We start from the raw sequence: 25,765 nt of genomic DNA on the forward strand, positions 1-25,765 counted from the left end.
AATTTTAATTGGTTATTTTAGAAGTGTAAGGACTAATATCAAAATTTTGTTACAGTCTGCAGACCATGCTTTTACAAGTAAAATGTAAAAAAATTGTTTGAATTTATCTTTAAAAATGGCATAGATTATATTGGTTTTAGTAAAATCCTGCATTGGGTACATTTTTTTTTTTTTTTCAAATCTGGGCCCCAAAATAATGTTTTTCAAAATATTTATATTTGGTTGAGTTGCTGTAACCACGAGCTCTCTACATACAAAAAATTAAAATTTTACACGGAATAGGAAAAATGTTTAAAAAAATTTCGTCCTCTCCCCTTAAATCATAAAATTCATTAATATTGTAAAATGCCTTCTGTGTCAGCTAACTAGAGACAAGTCATTTAACGGCATTCTTTTCTAAATTAAAATTTCACTAGGTAGCTTATTGCATATTCTAATAGCACTAATTGTCTTTGAGAGTTTACATTTAGGAATGTCAAAGTAATCCTTCCTAAGATCATAAGAATGTCAATGCTTGTAGCCCTCATTAGAATTTCACATCTCTTAGCCATTCATAACTGCTTGAAGGATATATAGGTAATCTAGTTATAGTCATAATTTTTCCTTTTATAAATAATGGTTTACTCACCATTCTTTGTAGATGTTACGTCCATTTTCGTTCATGTTTTGTTGTTTCATCTCCCAGTCTAATTATGTTTAATTCTTGTTTGATATCTTCATTTCTCATTCTGTTAGCTCTTATATATCCCAAAATTGATCTCGAGAATCTCATCTCGGTTGTCTTTATCCTATTTTTTTTTATCAGAGCCCAGCACTCCACTAAAGGAATTGCGGGGACCCTCATTATTTTATAGAACTTCAGAATTGTGTCAGTGTTGGCTTTAGTATATTTTAGTTGGTTTTGCTTGAAAGAACAAGAGTTACATTTTTAATTCAACAAACAAAATTTGGTAACACAATCTCAAGGGAAAAAATGGAACTCTTTGCATGCATCATAATCCACAGTTAATTCCCGATTTACCACGAAAATCGTCTGTAGCTGCATTTAGATTGGCAACAGGCCATGATTGTTTGGCCAAACACCTGCATAGAATTGGAATATATCAGTCCCCTAACTGCCCACTGTGCAACTCAAATCAAGAAATGGATTCGGAACACCTCAAAATCTGTGCTTCAGTGGCTGGCCATGATAATATCTTTGAAAAATATTGGAGTACAAGAGGTCAAATGACTTTATTGTCAAACGCCTGGCATTAGAAAACAACAACATTTCTAGTTCGGGAATATGTTTTGCTAATTGTGAACTGTGGACATTTTACAAGAAATTCAAAGCTGATGTATATATTTTACATTCTGAGCAACTGCTCTGAAATTCAGGTAAGATTCTCTGCATTTCCTTAAATAAATAATTCACTAGTTACTCGAAAGATCACTAGTGTCAAGAGATGGCAGGAATGCTGGTCCCTTTGGTTTGACTCATCCTGTATTTTAACACTCATTGAATGCCGATTTCCGTAAACATAAGAGCAATATTAGAAATTATTACAATATGCATATAATTACTGTATATATAAATTTGTAATGTATCATGACATTTATAGGTGCTTAAATTGTAACAGTTTATAAATGAAGCCAAATTTCGTAATTTTGTATTGTTAGAAATGCATTTTTTTGTGTAATCCAGAAAACGAAAATTCATCTTATTTGGGTACATATTAAATGATTTCATTTAGGTATGTCTTTGGAATATTCATTGAAGCAAAAAAGATTAAACGGTAATATGATTTGCAATATGGTAAAGGAATTAATATTGGGGACTCAGGAGAAGATGACTGCGGAATGAGGTGAAAGGGTGATTAATAGATAATGTTACGACAATATGCAATAATATTTCCACTTACTAGTAGTACAAATATTACACATGTTGCCATAACGTTATCTATTAATCACCCTTTCTCCTCACTCTGCGCTTGTCTTCTCCTGAGTCACCAACTATACATTATAAAATACATAAAGCGTGCAATGAAGAATTATATGTCACTTTTGCTAAATTTATTTGATCTTGTTATTTTTAACTTTTTAGTGGGAATATTGTCTTCGTCTTGATAAGATAGTTTTTATCCTAAATATGTTGTTGTTGTTTTCTAATGCCAGGCATTTGACAACAAAATCATTTGACCTCTTGCACTCAAATATTTTTCAAAGATATTGTCATGGTCAGCTACTGAAGCACAGATTTTGAGGTGTTCCAAATCCATTTCTTGGTTTGAGTTGCACAATGGGCAATTAGGGGACTGATACGAGGCGCATCCAGAAAGTGTTTCCCGATTTTTTCCCCTTGAAAGTAAACGTAATTAGCCATGTCAATTGCACATGCGTAACAGATCTATGACATATCAATCATATGCCAGCCAGACAGGTCCCGCCTGGTGCCAGTAGCGTGGCAGCAGTGGTCCGAAATGGAAGCTCTTATTCCTTCTCCTGCCGCCTGCGAGGTTCGGTCGGTGATAAAGTTCTTTAATGCACAAAGCATTGCGCCAATTGAAATTCATCGGCAGCTCTGTCAGGTCTATGGGCCGAACATCATGAGTAAGCAGATGGTGCGTCGCTGGTGTAGGCAGTTTTCCGAAGGTCGTCAAAGTGTCCATGATGAAGAGCGCAGTGGGCGACCGTCCCTCATCAATGATGATCGTGTTGAGCTGGTGCGGCAGTGCATCATGGAAAACCGTCACTTCACGATTATGAGGCTGAGCAGCCATTTTCCGCAGATATCGCGATCCTTGTTGCATGAGATTGTCACTAAGCACCTGCTGTTCAAAAAGTGTGTGCCAGGTGGGTGCTGAAAAACCTGACACCCGAACGCAAAATGCAACGTTTAGGAGTAGCACTGACATTTCTGCAACGGTATCACGATGACGGCGACGAGTTCCTCGACAGGATCGTCACGGGCGATGAGATTTGGATTTCTCACTTCATCCCGGAAACCAAGCAGCAGTCAATGCATTGGCGGCATAGTGGATCTCTAGTCAGGACGAAATTCAAACAGACGCTGTCGGTATGGAAAGTGATGTGCACGGTGTTCTGGGACAGGAAGGGCATTCTGCTCATTGACTTCCTTCCAAGAGGTGAAACAGTGAACGCTGACCGTTACTGTGAAACACTGCGAAAATTGCGACGTGCCATTCAAAACAAGAGGCGTGGAATGCTTACTGCAGGTGTTGTGCTCCTCCATGACAATGCTCGTCCACATACGGCTCGGCGCACAGCAGCTGTTTTGACGGAATTTGGCTGGGAGTTGTTTGATTATCCACCCTACAGTCCTGATCTTGCTCCCAGCGATTTTCACGTTTTCTTGCACCTCAAGAAATTCCTGTCCTCCGGTGAGCGTTTTGGCAATGACGAAGAGCTGAAGACGTCTGTCACACGCTGGTTCCATTCACAGGCAGCAGAGTTCTATGACAGAGGTATACAAAAGTTGATCCCACAATATGACAAGTGTCTCAATTCTGATGGTGGTTATGTTGAAAAATAGCTGAAACATTGCTGTACCTGTTGCCAATAAATGTTTTCCTGAAAGTGTGTGTTCTTTTTTTTAAAAAGTAGGGAAACTTACTTTCTGGATGCGCCTCGTATATTCCAATTCTATCCTAAATATCAAAATCTGTTTGCCTACTCCATGATTATATTGTCACTTACAGTATAATTTTCGGTTAAAACCATTTAAATTTGTGATTTGCTTCACAGGTGGATACAAGTCGAGTTGCACGCAGGGCCAGGGAGTCTCCATACCCTCTGTTAGACGTCGACACAGCTCAGAAGATTGTCCTGGAGAATACTGAAGTGTTGGGTACAGAGACTGTGAAATTCACAGAGGCGTTGGGACGTGTATTAGCAGAGGATGTGGTCGCTAAAGATCCTCTGCCTCCCTTTCCTGCATCTATTAAAGATGGATATGCTGTGCTGGCAAGTGATGGAGCTGGTAAACGCAAAGTTCTGGGAAGTGCTATTGCAGGTGTTAATGTAAGTATATGTTTGGGCATGAAAATGTTTTCATTTTTTCGAAATCTTAGGAATTAAAAATAAATGCAGATGAAACTGTTTATCTGTCATTCGATTTAGGACAAATTATGACAGGGATGGAATAAATAAAAACTGTTCGTTTTGGAAAGTAATTGTAGAACCGCATTTCAATTTCCTTGGTTGAATCAGTAGTTTTTTTTATGGATGTGAGGAATGGATACTGAGAGAAGAGGAGCAAAGAAAGCTATTAACATTTGAGATGAACTACTTATTTACTTACTTACTTACTTACATACTTACTTACTTAATCTCCAGTGCTTAGTTCATCTTAGATGCATACAAATAATTATTGTTCTTCCTCTGACACATTTCGTGACGTGAGATGTACTGCCTGATAATAGATGTACATATCAGCCAGAACCTCAATCAGAGGCAAGAAAATCATTGTGGGGTGTTATTTACTTCTCTGTTCATTGAAACTGCCATTCTTTGTTAATTTGATTTAATAAAATACAATGGGAGAGGAAGATAATAATTTTTATTTATTTTTTTTATTCGTTTATTTATTCTGGTAGAGATAAGGCCATAAGGTCTTCTCTTCCACACTACCAGAAGTGAAATATACATTGAAACAATAGAACGTAGTAATATTAATATTAATACTGGGGCCCCTGGGGTCTTTGAAGATGTGAAAGAGAGAGTGGTGTGCAGAAAGCAATGGGATGCTACTACATCTATCTTTTCCAAGAAAAAATGCAAATGAAGCTGTGTTGGAAAGAGTAGGTAGAGAAAGAATGATGCTGAAACTCATCATCAAGAGGAAAAGGAATTGGTTGGGTCACTTACTGAGAAGAAACTGCCTACTGAAGGATGCATTGGATGGAATAGTGAATGGAAGAAGAGTTCGGGGCAGAAGAAGATATCAGATGATAGACGACAGTAAGATACATGGATCATATCCAGAGACTAAGAGGAAGGCAGAAAATAGGAAAGATTGGAGAATGTTGGATTTGCAGTGAAAGACCTGGCATTTGGCAGAACACTATGAATTTTTCCTTGAAATTATTCAAGTGGTGGAACTGTTGTGAGTTGTATTGGAGTGTAGGCTTTCACGGCCGGCGTCAATAGGAGAAAAGTTTTTCGGGCTATGAGGCCATGGTCCGTTGGTTGTGTGACCAAACGTTTCGTGTGCGGACCGAGGCGACAACAGCAAGCCGCCCCCCCCCCCTCACACACTATATATACAACGATGCAGCCAGCACAGACTGTAATTGGCACACGCAGTAGAACCAGCCGCACCAGCAATCTACACCACTGAAGATGTTCACCACAGCAGTGAACGAAACGTTTGGTCACACAATCAACGGACCACGGCATCATAGCCCGAAAAACTTTTCTCCTGTTGTGAGTTGGTTTCACCACACTGTCAGATCTCGTAGAAAAAACACATTGTCTGTTTTATTGAAATATAAATTTTGATTGGATATGCTTGTTGCCCTGCAGCCTGGTGAGCAAGAAAAGCTGCAGGCAGGCTATTGCTTGCGTATTAACACTGGAGCTCCCGTGCCTGCAGGAGCAGACTGTGTTGTGCAGGTCGAGGACACGAAGCTGATACAAGAAGCTGATGACGGCAAGATTGAGGTGGAGATTGAAATTCTTATCCCTCCGAAAGTGGGTCAAGATATCAGGTACATATCTATTTGGACTTCCATACGTAAATGATATTGAGCATTTGATTTTAAGAGTATCTAGATCTACGGATCCAGAAACAAAATTCAGTTCTTACTGAGCATGCGCAGTATGGTATGTTAAAACTGGAACTTGGAAAATGTAGGTGGCCCAAATTTTGTATCTAGATCTGTACGTAGTTTAATGATCCTAAGAGCAAGGACTGTAATGTTAAAATTTTTATATGAAATCAATTTAAAATTAAATCCACCTTGGGAGTCCACACCTGTGGAATAATGGTTAGCGCGTCTGACCACAAAACCAAGTGGCCCGGGTTCGAATCCCAGTCGGGGCAAGTTACCTGGTTGAGGTTTTTTCCGGAGTTTTCCCTTAACTCAATATGAGCAAATGCTATCGGTGCTGGACTCCAGACTCATCTCACCGGCATTATCACCTTCATTTCATTCAGACGCTAAATAACCTAAGATGTTGATATAGTGTCGTAAAATAATCCACTAAAAAAATATCCATCTTAAAATGACATAACTAGGGGGCAGATGTTGATGACCTAAAAATCTACTTAAAATGGTCATTAAAATGCCCTTAAACTAATGGAAAAATGACATAAGATTAAAAGAAAATGATATTTAAATATTATTCACTGTACTCGCACCACAACTTCTTAAAAATTAGTTACTTTTTTTCAATGACTGCCCTGCAAATCTAGGAGAGAGGAGGCAACTTCCTGGAATTTGGCCAAGGTAAAGGAAAAGAACATGCAAGAAAATGAAGGTTTTAAGGGGAAACTATAGATTTTAATGAGGGTTTACAATGTGTTTCAGTCAGGGGTGGTCCATGTCAGTGCCTCCATTCTCCTCCTCCTCCTCCTCCTCCTCCACCTTGTGCGCTTCACTTTAGTTACCAGATCTTCCAGATGAGGGAGTGTGAATGACAAAACAAATTATGGGTGCAGCGTGCATTCTTGTAATCTTTGTGTTAAAAATATTGTCTACTACAGTAGACATCCCTTCTGAACCATGTTGAGGACACAATGTCCTGTCCAGGACATGGTGAAAGTTTTCCCCCTTCCAAACATAAATTCTAAAGACACCGTCATACCGACAAAATAACATTAGCGGTCGAACTCCTCACTTAAACTAAGCTGCTGTCAAGCATTATATATTACTTCCATTGTGTGAAGTAAAGCCTTCAGTGGAATGAGGGATGGACTTTAGAGTCTGTTCCAAACTATAAAACTCAAGCTTCACTGTTATTCACTTATTCAGTAGGTAATTACTACTGACCTATTTGCTTACAGAATGATTTAACAGACCTATCAGTAAATACATTCCAAATGATCTGAAAGTTCTTTAAAGTGTTAAAAATGACCAAAAAATGCCGAAAAAATATAAAAATGACCTATTAGTTCAGAAACGTAAAAAAATGCAATATATGAAATTACGTTTTTACGTTGATATAAATATAGAAAGGATTTCTCCTAATGTGAAAAATAAGAAGATTACTTTGCATCAACATCCGCCCCCTAGATATAACACTTCAGTGGCCATGCTTCATATTTCTGTCTATACTAACTGTATGAAATTCTCTAAACAAACATAAAATCAAACATGTACTCACCAATAATGTGTCAGTTCCTGCTTATTCCCCTTTAACAAATTTATTGTATTAGAATGGCAATTGGTACATGTGAATTTCATATGGAAGAAAGTGAGTGCCATCAACTCTCTTTGGTAAAGTGTAGTTGTGCAAGAAACTTTTGTGTTTCGAACATTGTTTTGTTAACTATCATTATCATTCATAGGAGAATGAATTTGTTCAATCCTCATGTCCGCCAGTTCAAAAGTAATAGACTCCCATTGGATGGCAGAGACCCCCATCCCCGCCTCTTTAACTCCCTCTAACTTGTTCATATGTGTATCTCATGATGTAGTATTAGAGATTTCACCTTTTTTCAGGATGTTCTTTCGAATGGTGTATAAATTGTTTGGAAGTTTGCTTAACATTGAGTAATGTTCCCTTGTCAGTTGAATGTACGAGTCAGTAATATTTGTAAAAAAAATGCGTTTAACACAAAAAAATTGCCAAATTCTTAAGAAACGGGAAATACGAGCAATATTCGCAACAAATTACGATCATAAAACATATAGAACAAGTCTCATTCATACCTTTAACAATTTTAATTCTCTGACTCAATAAACAGGAATTCGTGAAAATCGAGTTTCCCTATGTATAAAATTAGTGACAATGCTTAGACTTTAAGGGTCGATTTCTAAAACATGGACGAAATCGTGGTTCCAAACCTCGGCTTTTAAATTGCAATCGAGGTCTGAATCCTTATGCAATTTCTAAAATGAAGTCGAAACGCAGTTTGAGAAGAAACCGCGTTTTATATATGGCAACTCAGCTAAGAATCGATTTTTATTGCCGATAAATAGTCGATATTAGAAACAAATGAACTTCGAGATTAATATTTTAATTGAATTGCAGTAAGTCACATTCTTTTGTTCTCAGTTAAGTTATTGTTATATTTACTAATATTTACAGAATATAGGCTATATGCATTTAATACTAGCATTACTTAATATTTAATAGGGAACGGATTTTTAGGTACCAGAATGATATTGAACAAATAATCAGCACAATTCGAGCGTTTATGTTGTAGTTTATAATTTTTTCATAACTACTACCAACATTAACTACCTTTTATAGATCTCTTGGATATGGAACAACAAGTTTTGATGGTGAAATCATTGCAATAAGTGAAAGTCTCAGGAATCTTCTATATCACATTAATAAATTTAGGAATGCAGTTATATTGTCAGACTCCAAAGCAGCTATTCTATCAATAGTCTCTAAACACACACCTTCATCTCAAACAGCAGAAATAACTAAAATGCTCTCTCAATTAATATCACTCAATAAAAGAATTGTATTCCAATGGATACCATCCCACTGTGGAATCCTGGGAAACGAGAATGCGGATGCATTAGCAAAGAAGGGCAGCACTGCTACTTACAGACCTGTTACTAAATCTACGTATTACTCTGTGAAAAGATTTATTAAATCTACATACTTAGACTACAACAAACAAAATTTGATAACACAATCCCAAGGGAAAAAATGGAACTCTCTGCATCAAAATCCACAGTTAATTCCCGATTTACCACGAAAATCGTCTGTAGCTGCATTTAGATTGGCAACAGGCCATGATTGTTTGGCCAAACACCTGCATAGAATTGGAATATATCAGTCCCCTAACTGTCCATTGTGCAACTCAAACCAAGAAATGGATTCGGAACACCTCAAAATCTGTGCTTCATTGGCTGGTCATGATGATATCTTTGAAAAATATTGGAGTGCAAGAGGTCAAATGATTTTATTGTCAAACACCTGGCATTAGAAAACAACAACAACAACATTAACTACCTGAAAACCTGGTTCTAAGGAATTAATAACCTAAATATTAACTGGATTAAAATTTCAATTTAAACTAAAAATGTAGTATGGTTCTATTTTCACATAGGCTATAACAGGCCTACTACGTAGAAAGCCCCAGTAGCATAAAACTTAAAATAAGAAGACAAAATCAAGTTTGTTGTAAGTTCACATCATTTTCGAGTATTAAATGAAATGTCAAAAACTACTGTAAAGACTAAGAATTAAGTTATATCATCTTATAGACATAAAGGTATAATTTTATTAATATAAAATATATCTTACTTCCTTCAAAGCAACAAAGTATAAAAAAATTATCAACCTGCTGCCTCCTGCATTTCGTTGCAGATTATTTAGCATTCTTGCTAAATTTTGCGCTGATTCCTTCGAAAATCGAAATATTCGTCTGAAATTATTGTCGTTACATAGTTATTAGTTACAAAGTATTGTTTCTGTTACTCGTCACTCTAATCCGGGGATTTAATACTCGTAGACACAAATTTTCTTTTGATAATCATCCTGCTGATCTACTGCCTCCATCTTGTATACATGAAACCGTGGTTTTAAACCTACCCCAGTCATGGTCTCTGCTTCAGACCATGGTTTCGAGCCATGGCTCAGAAAAATGTAAAAGACCTCGTTTTATAAATCCAAACGTGGTCTAGACCTCGTTTTAGAAATCGACCCTAAGTTACTATGGAAGCTATTCTTGCGTATGTTAGATTATTCTGATTTGACTTGAGTCTTTGTTGTTCGTTGCTAGGAGACAGCTTGCTGTGTCAAACTTTGGTTAGCAACTGTGGAGTACAATATTATGACATAGTAGATGGACAAAGATGGTACAAAAGAAACTTTTAAACAAACTTTTATGCTACAGATCGATAAAATTAATAATGCTGCATTCGTATTTTTAATTAGGCCTGTTGGCAGTGACATGGCACAGGGTGAACTCGTGCTTCCCCGAGGATCTACTTTGGGATCATCTGAATTGGGTCTACTAGCTACTGCTGGCGTTACTCATATTCAAGTTTACAAGTGAGTAGTGATCAGTATATTTTTATGGATTGAGTTTTAGAAAATGATTCTTAAGATGAAAAGAAATCTGTTACCCAAACTAGGGTTGCTATATATGCACATGAAATCAGGACAACTTTTCAGGATTAGTGTTGAATACAGTTTGGAGGGATAGATAGTAATAAATAATAGCCTTTGTACAAATGTATCTAAAGAAACGAGTTTATTTTTATTGTAATGTATGTACAGTAAAATCCCTCGTAACCAGCACCCAAATACCGGCAATACCAAAACAACGGCACTTTTGGCTAGGACAAAAAAAAAGTTTAAATCTGCCACAATGCCAGTCTGGGCCATCAGTTTTGTCACATTAGGAAGTTCGCACGAACTTCCGTTTTCAGTGAATTTTCGAACCTAAAATTAGTGTATTATTTGTGTTGTGTGATGTGTTTTAATAAAGAAAATCCACACAGTTTTTATGTTTATTTAGTTATGTTTGGGCCGTCAGTGTTGCCAATTAGGAAGTTTGCACGAACTGTCGTTTTCAGTGAATATTCGAACCTACAATTAGTGTATTATTTGTGTTGTAATAAAGAAAATGCACACAGTTTTTATGTTCATTTAGTTATGTTCGGGCTGTCAGTGTTGCCACATTGGGAAGTTCGCACGAACTTTCGGTTTCAGTGAATATTCGAACCTAAAATTAGTGTATTACGAGGCGTGTTCTTAAAGTAAGTTCCATTTTGAATTATAGCTGTTGCATCGCTGCAATCGTTATTTTGCGCATACATGTTTTCTTCTTCAGTCCTCAGACAAGCTGTGCATGCAGTTTCAGAGCTTCAGTCCGTGTGTGTGGTTAGTTGTGATCAGTTGAAATGTTAAAGTAATTGAGCACCCCGCCGACTGTGAGATACGGTCTGTTATCCGTTTTTTGAATGCGAGAAACATCAAACCAGCTGACATTCATCATCAACTTTGTGAGGTGTATGGTGATGATGCCATTAGTGACGGAATGATCAGGAGATGGGTTAGAAAGTTCAACGAGGGCCGCGTCTCTGTGCATGATGAGCAGCATACCGGTCGGCCATCTTTGATCAATGACGATTTGGTGCGTGCTGTCGATGAAAAAATTCATGAGGACAGGAGGTTCACAATTTCTTCGCTTTCCTTGAATTTTCCACAAATGTTGCGGAGTGGTTCGCAGGTGGGCGAATTCTACAATGAGGGGATAGAAAGACTTGTGCCATGACTCGATAAATGCCTCAATAATGGTGGAGATTATGGTGAGAAGTAATTGAAGTGTGGGGAATACAGTGCTACAAAAATGGTTTGTAAATATTTTCCCATTTACTTTCTACACCCTTTTGGAACTTACTTTAAGAACACGCCTTGTATTTGTATTGTGTGATGTATTCTAATAAAGAAAATCGCCACACTTTTTATGTTTATTCAGTTATGAGCAAGTGATAGAGAAATAAGCTTCACATGGCTGCAGTTTCAACATTTGGCACCATGAAATACGAATTTTTTTTTTTTGTATATACAGGTATTTATTCAATTATCCGGCAAAATCTCATATCCAGAACTAGCCTGGTCCCTTTTGTGCCAGTTAAGAGGGATTCTACTGTATTTACATTCCATGGTATTTGTACATTGCTTCACAGCGAGAATATGGAACATGTCAAAAAAATCTTAATAGTATTACAAAGTCTTAATTATACTCACAGTCTAGTTGAAATGTAATATACAGAAGAGTTTTACAATATACTAGTACAACACAAGGAGTTAGTATCGATACTTAATACAAGACAGAAATATTAATGCAGCGTTGTTGAATAGTCAATCAACAACTTCGAATAAAATTCAACTTTTACATGATTATACATATCAGTCATATTTTTCTGACTTCATTGTGCAGGCTCTTATTTTTCCTAATATTGTCATAAAATTCTCTACAACTGAAATTATTCATTTTATACTGTAGTAACAAGATTGTTTTAATTGATGATATTTTTAATTTATTAATTATTACTGAGTGTTTATGAGAGACAATATTCCCTCTACATTAACATTATGGCTAGGAATGCTAAAATAAAACTGAGCTAATTTCAGTAGTTCTGAAAATTGCTTGGGATATTTGCATGATTGAAAAAACGAAAACCAACAGATTGCTTATTTTTGTAACTGTCAACTTCATTCCCATCTACAACACCTTTTCATGCGATTTATTTCATGGAGCTGGCTTTTTAGCTGCCCACAACAATACGACCCATTCATGCTTAAATGCAGTCCTAGTTGTAATGTTAAGACTCAATCGCTGTTAGTTGCCCAAGCACAAATCTGGATCAGTAGGCAAACGCCTCAGCTGAAGATTTATATTTCTGTAAAATTATCTGTATTAACTGTATATTTCAATTAGTCATTTGCACATGATAGCAAAATTGCTCTATATTTCTTTATGAAACAATAAGATTGTTATTGAAGTTTGTTTAAGTGGTTTGGTACAGCTTACAGCAGTAAAATTTTGGAAATATTCAAAATTTTTTCTCCATTACTGTATCTTGTACAATAATGAAAATTTGTATGTGTAAAACACTGTCCTGCTATATGAAAAAAAAAATATTTTTACGATTAAAAAAATTATATATATATATATATATATATATATATATATTCTTTTTAATTCAAAATGTTGGAAGTTCACTGTGCAGTGATGAAGTGTTTCCCTCGTAACTCAAAAACTATCCAACATTCTGTGATGAAATTTTTTGTGTGTATTTATGCATGTCATATCTACAATATGATGCAAAATCACTTCTCTACCTTTTATAGATTGATAGAAATAAATTCATTTAAAAATGGTCAAATATCAATATTTTCTTCTAGCACAAAATAAAAAAAATATTTTTTATTAAGGAATGTAGTTGAAAAAGCATGATATTGTAAACATGAGTTTCAGCAATAAGATAAAAGAGAGAGAACATGAAGAAGTTAACAAGTTTATGAGTTACGAGGGAAATGCTTCATCACTGCACAGTGGACTGCCACCATTTTGAATTTTGAAAATAATATATATAAATAATTTTTTTAAATCGTAACAATATTTTTTTCATATAGCAGAAAAACACATACAAATTTTCAATATATTATTAAGATACAGTAATGGATGTAAAAAATGTTAAATATTTCCAAAAATGTTACTGCTGTAAGCTGCACATAACCCCTTAAATTACAATTTGTTTTTCTTTTAAATTCAGGTTACCCATTGTGTCTATATTGTCAACTGGAAACGAGATCCAAGATCCTAGCAAACCACTGGAACCTGGACGTATTCGTGATAGCAACAAAACTACATTAATGTCGCTTATGAAAGAACATGGATTTCCAGCTGTGGATGTGGGCATAGCTAGAGATGAGTAAGATATTTCATTTTGCAGTTCTTTGATATCTAGGATTGTCATATTATGTTTCTTACGAATAACAGGAGCTTAGTTTACATTTTTTTTGGCATTTTTTCGAGATGTCAAAGTCCGACTGTAATTTGAATTTATGCGTTTTATTGAGAACAAACTTCTTGAAATATCCTTAAATATGATGAATTTGTTTAGTCAGGAGTCTGTTCTAAGCAAGCTGAAGGAAGCACTAGCAGCTAGTGATTTGGTTGTGACAACTGGTGGTGTGTCCATGGGAGAAAAGGATTTGTTGAAGGAAATCTTAGTGACTGATCTTGGAGCTGTCATTCATTTTGGACGTGTGAAGATGAAACCTGGGTAATATATCAAACTATTCTTTTGCTTAGATGAATAATTACATATACAGGATAGAGTTTCAGATTGTGATTCTTCTGATAAGTAGTGATTATACCACATAAAGGGATCTTTCCATATTACATTGTTAAGGAGTTTTACTTATTCTGATCATTTAATTTTTATTTATATGTTTATTTACTTATCTGTTGTTTATTTTATTTTATAGCATTTCATCTTATTTTGCTGAGATTATTGTCTAGTTAAAAATGTCATCTAGACTGTATTTTTTCGTAACTTGAGCCATTTGTAGCACATCAAGAATTATCACCATCAATAAGTAGGGTTACCAGATTATTTTAATGAAATGTAGACAATACAAGGAAAATGTAGGACATTATAGGATAATGTTGGAAAATTGAACGTCAAAATCTAAAATGCAACTAAATGTATACCTATATAATTATGAAGATTTCATATTTCTTAATATATATATATATATATATATATATATATATATATATATATATTTTTTTTTTTTAATCCAATGCCACCAGGTTGTCTTTTCGACATTTCTGGTCTTCTCTCCTGGCCGTGGCTTAGTTGTAACCCACTTCTGAGGTTGGGGCTCCTGGAAGGCGGAGTTACATTACCCCGATGATGTGATAAAGATGATTATGATAATGTGGTGCCAGGAGAGGTCTTAAATCTAAACTTAACCTAAATTCCAGACCATGGACGAACACAGGAATAATCCCCTTTAAGGAAAAATTCCTGTGCTCTTACCGGGAATCGAACCCGGGACCTCATAAACTATAACCAGAAGCTCTGACCACTAGACCATGAGGCTGGTCATTTCTTAAAATATTCAAACAGCCAAAGGAAAATTGTCAATGAACCACATTAATATTATGCTATTTATTCTTCTCTGAACAAATAATAATACGGAAAACATCAGCTTTTTTAAATATAATCATGATGCTCTACACAACTGAACTTTTTAAAATTTATTTTCATGTTATGAAAATAATAACAGGCAGGGTTTGGAATTGAACGGGCTACATCAGCTTCTTGTCTATGCAGATGACGTGAATATGTTAGGAGAAAATATACAAACGATTAGGGAAAACACGGAAATTTTACTTGAAGCAAGTAAAGCGATCGGTTTGGAAGTAAATCCCGAAAAGACAAAGTATATGATTATGTCTCGTGACGGGAATATTGTACGAAATGGAAATATAAATATTGGAGATTTATCCTTCGAAGAGGTGAAAAAATTCAAATATCTTGGAGCAACAGTAACAAATATAAATGACACTCGGGAGGAAATTAAACGCAGAATAAATATGGGAAATGCGTGTTATTATTCGGTTGAGAAGCTCTTATCATCCAGTCTGCTGTCCAAAAATCTGAAAGTTAGAATTTATAAAACAGTTATATTACCGGTTCTTCTATATGGCTGTGAAACTTGGACTCTCACTCTGAGAGAGGAACATAGGTTAAGGGTGTTTGAGAATAAGGTGCTTAGGAAAATATTTGGGGCTAAGCGGGATGAAGTTACAGGAGAATGGAGAAAGTTACATAACACAGAACTGCACGCATTGTATTCTTCACCTGACATAATTAGGAACTTGAAATCCAGACGTTTGAGATGGGCAGGGCATGTAGCACGTATGGGCGAATCCAGAAATGCATATAGAGTGTTAGTTGGGAGACCGGAGGGAAAAAGACCTTTAGGGAGGCCGAGACGTAGATGGGAGGATAATATTAAAATGGATTTGAGGGAGGTGGGGTGTGATGATAGAGACTGGCTTAATCTTGCACAGGATAGGGACCGATGGCGGGCTTATGTGAGGGCGGCAATGAACCTTCGGGTTCCTTAAAAAGCCATTTGTAAGTAAGTAAGTAAGTAAGTTATGAAAATAATAATAATTTGTTAGAGTTGGCTATAAAATAAATTTCGTTATAAATAAACTATTTAAAAATTATCGTAGTAATACTGCAGCCCATGTGGCTTGATTAACACTAAAACATAAAAAGTGTTTCATAAACTTAACTTTGTTTATAATAAAAATGTAGGACTGTGTTGTTTGAGGATATTTCTCCTTCTTGTAAAACACTTGTATACTTCTTCGCTAAAGGATCAGTGAATTTACATTTTCTTTTCGGCACGTGTTACATCTGAATCACTACTAATAAGCTTTCTGCTATAGCAGTCTGCGATGACCAATAAGCAAATGAACCAGTGCAGTGTTTCTGTCAAGAGAGTTATTTCTATTGCTGTCCACTCCAGCTTGCTTCGGAGGGCCATTGCACACTTGTGACGTATATTTCGTCTACTGCCACAATAGCAAAGACCATTGATGGCTACGATTTTTAAGGGGTTAGGTACAGCTTACAGCAGTAAAATTTTCTGAAATATTAAACATTTTTTTCGTCCATTACTGTATCTTGTACAATAATGAAAATTGGTATATGTAAAACACTGTCCTTCTGCTATATGAAAAAATATTTTTATGATTAAAAAAATATATATATATATATATATATATATTTTTTTTTTTTTTTTCAAAATTCAAATGGTGGCAGTTCACATTCCTTAATAATTTTTTTTTTTCTCGCTGTTATTTATACTTGCTTTAACATCTTTGGTCATATTGCGAGTTAATCTTTGGTTGAAATCGGTTGTACTATTGTTGAGACTGGTTCTATTGTGAACTAGATGGCGACTGTTATGTATTACTGATTTGTTGTGAATATATTTTCGGTGATGAATGAGGCCGGTGATATTCAGAGATGTTGTGGCCCGAATTTCCTGGAATTTGCCTTACGGTTTCTGGAAAAACCCTGAAAAACCTGAACCAGGAAATTCAACCCGACCAGGAATCGAATCCGGGCTTGTTGACCTTTTTTATTTTGTGTTAGAAGAAAATACTGATATTTGACCATTTTTTAAAATGAATTTATTTTTTATCAGACAATCTATCAAAGGTAGACTTTTGCTTCATATTGTAGATATGACATGCATAAATACACACGAAAAATTTCATCACAGAATGTTGGATAGTTTTCGAGTTATGAAGGAAACGCTTCATCGCTGCAAAGTGAACTGCTACCATTTTGAATTTGGAAAAAATATATATATATATATATATATATATATATATATATATTTTTTTAAATCGTAAAAATATTTCTTTCATGTAACAGAAGGACAGTGTTTTACATATACTAATTTTCATTACAGTAATGGAGGAAAAAACTGTTGAATATTTCCTAAATTTTACTGCTGTAAGCTGTACCTAACCCCTTAATGACAGCCATTTTGTCATGGTGAGTTGCGGCTAATTTCGTTCTTTCTCGAGTTGTCAATCCATTTTAAAGCTAATGAATGTGTTTGTTCTTCAAAATGTAGAACATTCAAGATTTTTCAGAAATTCCCTTGGACGCCACAGAAGGTTAAAATATAGAACATGTCCGGGATTTTCCGGACTTCTGGTAACCCCACCAATGAAAGCAGATTTTTCTTCTTCTGCTACCACTTTAACCCTAGGATGCATGGCGGGGGGTTTTGAGGCCTTTCATCAATTTTATTACTTTCTTAAATGTGTTAAAATATTATGAAATTGCACCAAACTTCATGTAATCTTCTAAAATATATCTAAGAACATGTTGTATGATCATTTAAGGAGATACATTAAAATAAACTGTTTAAAATTAATGTTTGTTAATTGTACACGTATAATGCACAGCGGGGGTCTCTCAGGCCTGTCCTGCTTTATTCATTATACAGCTATACAATTTTATGTTTTACTGCTAATATATGAATGTTGACACTTCTGACATTTGTATCCTAGTGGCATTGTTGCAACATTTTAATTTTATAACCATTTTTGGATTTAACATTGGCAGAGTAAACTGCTGTTCCCAGTGCTGTGAAATGCAAGTATTTTTATTATTCTAATTGTGTTTTTTGTGTCTTACTAATAGAAATAATATCCACCGCTGTAGTCTTGTGGTAATATGTTCGCCGAACCCATCGGGTTTGATTCCCCCCTTGAGACGAGTTGCCTGTGTGAGGTTTTTCGGGGGTTTTCCCTCACACCTATGGATGAATATCAGGTAACTTTATCAGGCGTATGGAACTCCACTCATTCTCGCCACTTCCTTTCCCCCCTCCTCATCATCCTTTCCTTATCATTCCGGTTGTCTTTCTTGGCCTTCAGATCGCGCCTGCGGCGGCCCTTTGACACTCCTGACACTCTTGGCCGGCCTCCATTGATATCTCAAAGAACGGTATTTGGTGACCCAGCAAAGGAATCCACTCCCCTCCCGATGGGAGGGGTGGCCTACACCTCAGACCGTTTGAGGGGGGAATGTGGTGGAGGCCGTTGTGGTGGAATGGTACATGGACTTAAGAGGGATGACGGAACTGGTCGTTAGGGTGTTAGGGCTTAGGTCGGTTCGGCATGAGTGCGGTATTTGGGCTGCAACTCATTTCAAGGGCGCACAATAGGCCTCAGTTCCGGTGTATAGGGATGTTCCCCTCCCGGCCTCATAAGACCACATATGAAGCACAGAGTCAACAATCCAAACTTGAACATGAATGTCCTTCAAGCATTTGCCCGGTGTGGAGTCAAACGGCCCCAGGAGGTGGATATGGACTTCATCCAAGAATAATGCCAAAAAGAAGATGCTTTTTGTGCCTACGTGACTTAGAAAGAAAAATTGCTCAGTGTTGTTCAAAATGTTCTAAGAATGTGTGCAATGAGCAAAGTGTTCTTGTTTGGGAAGACTGTTTTCAGTAAAAGGGCATTGGACTTCACTTTATGTAATAATAATCCGAGGCACGACAGTCCATGAAGGACCATGACCGACCAGCAGGCTGCTGAACTCACGTCCATATACCGAAGAAGAGGTGGACGATCATCCAACCAGAATGTCTGTATCGTGGGGTTAGCACGATGATTCTCCCAGCTGTTACAGCTGGCTTTAATAACTGGATTTCGCTCCCCAAGTGCATCACAATTCTGGGTGGGCATCGGTCCCATACACTGGCCGAAATTTCAAGAGAAAATTTCTTTCCTCATGAGGAATCGAACCAGGGCGCATTTCGTAACGCGAGTCCTAAGCAGGATGCCTTATACCACGACGACACAGCGCAGGACCACTTTATATAACGGAACTATAATTTCAGAACTTGTGCATATAGAGAAATGTTTATCATATTTAGCTACTCAAAACATATACATAGTGTATAATTATTCTATTACAACACAATATTGAATAACTAACTGAATAAAAATACCACAACATTGAAATTGAACTTAAAAGATAAGAATATCCATTGAATTTATAATGGGGGCCTTTGAGGCCCCCATTATGCATTGATGTAAGTCCAAGAGGCCATGCATCCTAGGGTTAAAAATAATCCCATGTCTGTCTTTAAAACGTTGTAGCCAACCATTGCTTGCTTTGGAGTTCGAATCATAAGTACACTGGCAAAATGAAGTGCTTTTTGATGTAGAATAGGGCTGTTATAGGAATGTTAAGTGCCTTCATTTCATTAAACCATTTCAGGATAACAATGTTAACATATTCTGCTGGTGCAGTTTTTAAATGCTTATGTTCAGGATTAATTTTACCACTTACAACACTGTCTTCTATTTTCTTCCGTTTCTTTATGAATGTTGCGAGTAATGACTATGCAAATCCATACTTTTTAGTCACCAAAGTCTGCTTCAATCTCTAAATCACTAAATACAGCTAATTTAGTCTTCAAACTGATTTTTTTTGTGTTACATCTGCCATCATGAACAGTTTAACATTCCAATGTGAAGTCCACACCTGTGGAGTAACGGTCAGCGCGTCTGGTTGCGAAACCAGATGGCCCAGGTTCGAATTTCGGTCGGGGCAAGTTACCTGGTTGAGGTTTTTTCCGGGGTTTTCCCTCAACTCAATACGAGCAAATGCTGGGTAACTTTCGGTGCTGGACCCTGGACTCATTTCACTGGCATTATCACCTTCATTTCATTCAGACGCTAAATAACCTAGATGTTGATACAGTGTCGTAAAATAACCCAATAACTCCAATGTGAAAGACACCAGGCATAATGGCAAATGCTGTTAATTATGCCCTTGAAGCAGGTAAAGTTGTATTATTGTAATACACTTCTTGCATAGAATGTTAAGATAGGTCAACAAAAGTATGAAAGAGGGTGGAAAAAATAATGGAAAAACAGCTTTGAAAGGACAATACCAAGTGAAAACTGAAATATTAAACATGAAAACTAGGTAAATTAAAATATTATATAATTGATAAAATACCGTATATTTGAAATATAGGAAATATACCATAAAATTTATTGTTGCAACAGGGTTTATCATTATATCAGTTTCGACAGTATAAATAAAAATTCCATTAATTAATTTTGAAGGCCATATATAATTAATTTCTGTTACTGAGTTTAACTAAAATCTAATGTTGTTGTTGTTGTTTTCTAATGCCAGGCGTTTGACAATAAAGTCATTTGACCTCTTGCACTCCAATATTTTTCAAAGATATTATCATGGCCAGCCACTGAAGCACAGATTTTGAAGTGTTCCGAATCCATTTCTTGGTTTGAGTTGCACAATGGGCAGTTAGGGGATTGATATATTCCAATTCTATGCAGATCTAAAATATAATGTTCACTGTCTATAAAGATTAAATATTATGTTATTTTCTTTTATAAACGTGGAAGTTGATGGCCAAATAATTATTATGATCATTACAAGATTAAAGCTGCAGAACTTTGTTAAAAAATTAAATAGGCATATATTTGTCTGAAATTTTATCACTATTTAATTAAAACATTTTTAGCGTAGAGTTCTGATTTGTAGGTGAAATGTACTGTATATTGCATGGTATGTTATATACCACATGTTACATTCTGCTATATTATTCAGAAGGGATATTTTTGGTAATTACGCTTCAGTGTACGATTTGCATTCATTTGATTGTGTACATGAAGACATACCAGTATTTCAGTGAAAAATATTTTTCATGCATATTTCCTTATTTGTACAAAAAGATGTGTACCGGTACTTTGGATTTATTTTTGTCTTTCTTAGCTCAGATTTATCAATAAAGCCGAATTTTTATTGTAATGGCTACTTGTAAAAGAAAATTATAACCATTTTCGTTATTCGTGCTTGCATAAATTTGGCAAATATACTCTTTTCAATTTATGGATAAAGAAAAAAAAACAGTTTTACTGTATGATGTGAAACGTCTTTCAGTTACTCAAGACACAAGTTTAACTGGAAAAATCTTGGAACAACTTTCATTACGAAACTGTAACATAAAGTAAATTCTATATGATGTCTGTATTAGTATTATGTTATTTTTATTGTAATTTCATCATATCGGTAGGCAGTTCAAAAGGGAAACAACTCAGAATTTAAAGTTTTGAGAAAACTGTATTTTAAAGTTTTATGTTGCTGTAAAAAATTAAATTAACACCACTCTAATTGAAACATATATTACATAAAACATCATTTACAGAATTTGAAGTAATTTCAATGATCCTTTAATTTTTCACAGCAACATGAAACTTTAAAACTTACCGCAGTTACCATATTAATTTCATTTTATTATAGAAATTATACTTTCAAAATATAATTTGTAGTGAATAAATAGTTCTACCTGTGATTTAGATTAATTCAATGTGCTATTAATATTAATGCGGATGTATTAAGTACAGGCCACTTGATGTGAATCAGTACTACCCCACCTACCCCATAGAACCGGCTGCCGATTCTCTTACAAAGGAGCAAAACTGCTCTTAGAAATGACGTCACGTAGTACAAATTCGACCGAATACTGTCATAAATGTTTTCAGGATACAGTCTTAAAAGTTGAATACAGTCTAGCAAAGTAAAGTACTAAGTTTTACCTACTTAAGTACATATAAAAATTATTATTTTTTCATAAGTTAATTTTATTGTTTAGGAAACCAACGACATTTGCAACCTGCATGTTTAATGGAAAGAAGAAACTTGTGCTAGGATTGCCTGGGAATCCAGTATCAGCAACTGTAACCAGTCATTTGTACGTTCTGCCATCTCTGAGGAAGATGTCGGGCTATGCATCACCACTGGGAACAATAATTAAAGCAACTGTAAGAATATTCAAGTGTTTCCGAAGTATAATGCATTTTATTGTGTTGAAGTGGTTTTCTCAGTGCTTTTCCATTTTCCGTGCCATAACTGTCTCGCTCTCTCTCTCTCTTTCTCTATGTTCTTTGGAGGACCAGAACCTGCCGAACAAATGAAGTCCATTCTTTTCTGTCCTGGTTGCCATAATTGTACAAATATTAAATGTCAGCATATTACCTGGCCGTTGAATTTAATTTATATACCTTCTCAGAATTATCCTGCAATGTTTTCTTCATAATTTCCTGTTCCGATTTATGTTACAAGTAAGTGTGATGAACTGGCAATATTTTTCATGTTTAAAGACATTTAAAAACATCTCGTATAGACCTAGTTTTTCAAACCTTTGTCGTTTTTTTTAATTTTGTAATCTTCATTTGCCTTTAAGTCAGATTATTATTTAATATCTTTGTTCTCTTCACTAAATTCATTAACAAAATCATACAGTAATGATATTTAGTACCGTATTGCTTTGTTTAAACTACAGGGTGAATCAAAAGTCTGGAACCATATAAATATCTTCCATATGCTTGATTTTGGATTACTATAGGTGTTACCAATATTTGTAAGACCAAATGCTCAACCAGTGACACGTTCGATTCTAGCCCTCAGTTATATCAAAAGCCGCCATTTTGGATGCAACTTTGAAATTTTAAATGGAGAGGGGGTCATGTAGGTACTCAAAATCATGTGAAATTTTCTGGAAAAAAGAAAAAAAAAAAACAATGGTGCAATCTGTTTTGAGATATCTCTAATTGTTTTCAAGTTATTTAAAGATAATTGTCATAATGACACAAACATTATGTACTGCATCTACAGATATTTTGTAACATGGTACAGTACTAAGGAGGCTTTGGAAAAGGTATTTTTATGCAATTGTGGTAATTAACTTTTCCTGCTTTACTGTTTGGTTAACATGTGACAGTTTCAATGCATTGTTGTGATTATTTGAAGTTTTCCTATAACAAATTTCTTGATTTTCGTGATGACATTATCGAAAGAGGTAAGAATTGATATCATTCTTCAGTCTGGTGGGTTAACCCACAGAAATGTTGCAGCAGACTTCAATCGCCGCCACCCTGAACGTGAACCTATCAGCGACAGTACTGTAACAAAACTTATTAATAAATTTAAAGTCACAGGAAATGTAGCTTAACAGTTAGCACGTCTAACTGTGAAACAAGCGGGCCCAATTCAAATCCAGGTTGGAGTTTTTTCCGGAGTTTTGCCTCAACCAATTGAAGCAGAATTGCTGGTTAACTTTCGGTGTTAGACCTCGGACTCATTTCGCTGTAATTAATTCACTTATCATTATCATCCATACCATAGCCCAGGTTCAGTTCACGGTGCAGCGTGCTGTACTTGTACAAAAGTGCGGCCATTCGGCTACCCAATCATTCATAGAATAGGAGTGGTAAGCACAATAAGCCTCAGGCAGTGTGAGCCTTCGGGTCCCTCCTCCGTACAAGAGAGATAAAAAAAGCATAGTTATCAACATGCAGTATAAGTTTTGTCTATGTGTTAACTGTCTTTCAACAGTGGTTTTTTGTAATTGCAACACATAGCATTTTTTTCAAACATACTGTTTGTTAGTGCAGATAACCTATAATGTGTACATATGTCTTCTCTATTTTTTGTGAATGTCTTGAATTGTATTCTTCATTCATATTGATGGTAGTTATCGTTTTGATTACAGTTTAAAAGTGACAATTTTTATACTGAGGAGTATGATAGTTATCATTTTGATTACAGTTTAAAAGTGACAATTTTTATACTGAGGAGTATGATAGTTATCGTTTTGATTACAGTTTAAAAGTGACAATTTTTATACTGAGGAGTATGATAGTTATCATTTTGATTACAGTTCAAAAGTAAACATTTTTATACTGAGGAGTATGATAGTTATCGTTTTGATTACAGTTTAAAAGTGACAATTTTTATACTGAGGAGTATGATAGTTATCATTTTGATTACAGTTTAAAAGTAAACATTTTTACACTGAGGAGTGTGTATTAATGAATGCTTCACTTTTTTTTAAACCACTTTAGACTGATGTGGATATATCTCTGGATCCTCGACCAGAATATCATAGGGCAGCATTGACTTGGCTACCAGATAATCCAGTTCCAAAAGCTATCAGTACAGGTATGTCATGTTCATAGAAGCGAAATTGAAAATGTTTTCAGTTAGAATATATAAGATTTGTACTTGATTGCTGAGGACCGTATTTTTTTTGCTAATACATAGCAATACGAACGAAATTTTTCTCAATTACAGTAGAATGCCTTTTTAACAAATCTCTGAGGGATTACTTTTCTTTTCCTTAAAAGAGGGTTTACATAAAATGGGAAGAAAAGGCTAAAATAACTAATACTAAATGTGTGTTATGTTACGAACATTATAATTGAATCGGTCGGAGCTAAAAGGAACTAAGTCAAAATATGCAGTTTTGGGTTATGCAACAATTTGAACATCGTATGTCATGCGCATCAAACGGTGGAAGAAGGAACTAAGACTTTTAAATATTCTCTTGTCTTCTATAACATAAAAATATAATATTTGTGTTATTAGTGGCATGTTTTTTGCTTCTTCTGAAAGGTTGTGAAAAGTGACTTAGTTCCTTTTAGCTCTGACTGATTCAATTATTTAATTAGACCCACAATTATTATTTACAATACATTTCATTAAATATTTTCTGACTTTTCAAATGATGAGGCACGAATGTTTTTTCATTTGGCTGAACCCGAACCACACTGAAACTCGACATTGAAAATTTCTTCTTCATTATTCCCCATAATGAAGTAGTTGGCAAACCCAGGGCCTGATTTAGGCACGAGCCTATGGTACCTCTGCTCAGGCCCTCAAGATTCGGGGGGGGGGGCTCTAAATTCAGAAACAAGCTTTTTTTAAATTACTTATGAAAATTGAAGTAGATAACAACTCTGCCGACTGAAAATCAAAATTGAGGAAATAAGTAATTATTAACAGGTAGTCCTAATTACGTAATTAATTAGCCTATTATATTAGAAACAGCGTCAGTATTTACTTCATTGTTTTAAGTTTAGAGTGATAGTAAGTTGACTGGAGAGTGCTCAACTTTTAACAGTGTAACAATAGATCTATTCAAATAATTAATCATAAATGCAGCAAAGTCAAAGTCAACAACATTGTAAGTTTTTGTAATGAGTGTTGAACCAAATGTCTAGTGCTGGCATTCCTTGCTGGTTATCTAATTTTTGTTGGTATAGGACTATTATCAGTGTGTAGTGGTAGTGGTAAAGTGTATTTATAAGAATGTCCATAAGTAAAAATTGAATTCCCAAACAAATTTGAGTCAGGAGCCAATAAAAAAACGGAACGCTACCGAAATACAACAGTAAAAACAACATTGATCACTGAGCAAGTACGGTATATGTTTCTTCAGGTGTTACTAACAGTAACTCTCCTTTACCCACAGAGATTTCCAGTTACACAGGATAAGTATATTTTAACACAGAATAATGGAGAAGATTTTGGCTTACAAGGACAACTATCCACCACAGCTACTAAACTGTGGACAGCAAAAGTAATCCTAACTCTGAATTTAGGAAAAATGAAATTTTCTCTCAAATTTCTGAAGTGCACTAGAAGAAATAAGGGATAGTACTACAACCAGCTTTGACGCT

General features: G+C 35.4%; 1 protein-coding gene across 2 annotated transcripts in view; it reads left to right on the forward strand.

The window, feature by feature from the left end:
- Positions 1 to 25,765, forward strand: part of cin (Molybdenum cofactor synthesis protein cinnamon) — a 219,912-nt gene that overhangs the window by 190,810 nt on the left and 3,337 nt on the right. For both annotated transcript variants that reach the window (XM_069830813.1, XM_069830814.1), the window contains 7 exons: positions 3,745 to 4,020; positions 5,524 to 5,708; positions 10,063 to 10,179; positions 13,416 to 13,574; positions 13,767 to 13,928; positions 21,898 to 22,066; positions 24,149 to 24,245. In XM_069830813.1, coding sequence (XP_069686914.1) covers positions 3,745 to 4,020; positions 5,524 to 5,708; positions 10,063 to 10,179; positions 13,416 to 13,574; positions 13,767 to 13,928; positions 21,898 to 22,066; positions 24,149 to 24,245 — 1,165 coding nt within the window. The remainder of the gene's footprint in view (positions 1 to 3,744; positions 4,021 to 5,523; positions 5,709 to 10,062; positions 10,180 to 13,415; positions 13,575 to 13,766; positions 13,929 to 21,897; positions 22,067 to 24,148; positions 24,246 to 25,765) is intronic.

This window comes from Periplaneta americana, chromosome 7, assembly GCF_040183065.1.
Source record: "Periplaneta americana isolate PAMFEO1 chromosome 7, P.americana_PAMFEO1_priV1, whole genome shotgun sequence".
In the NCBI taxonomy this organism is placed as follows: Eukaryota; Metazoa; Arthropoda; class Insecta; order Blattodea; family Blattidae; genus Periplaneta; species Periplaneta americana.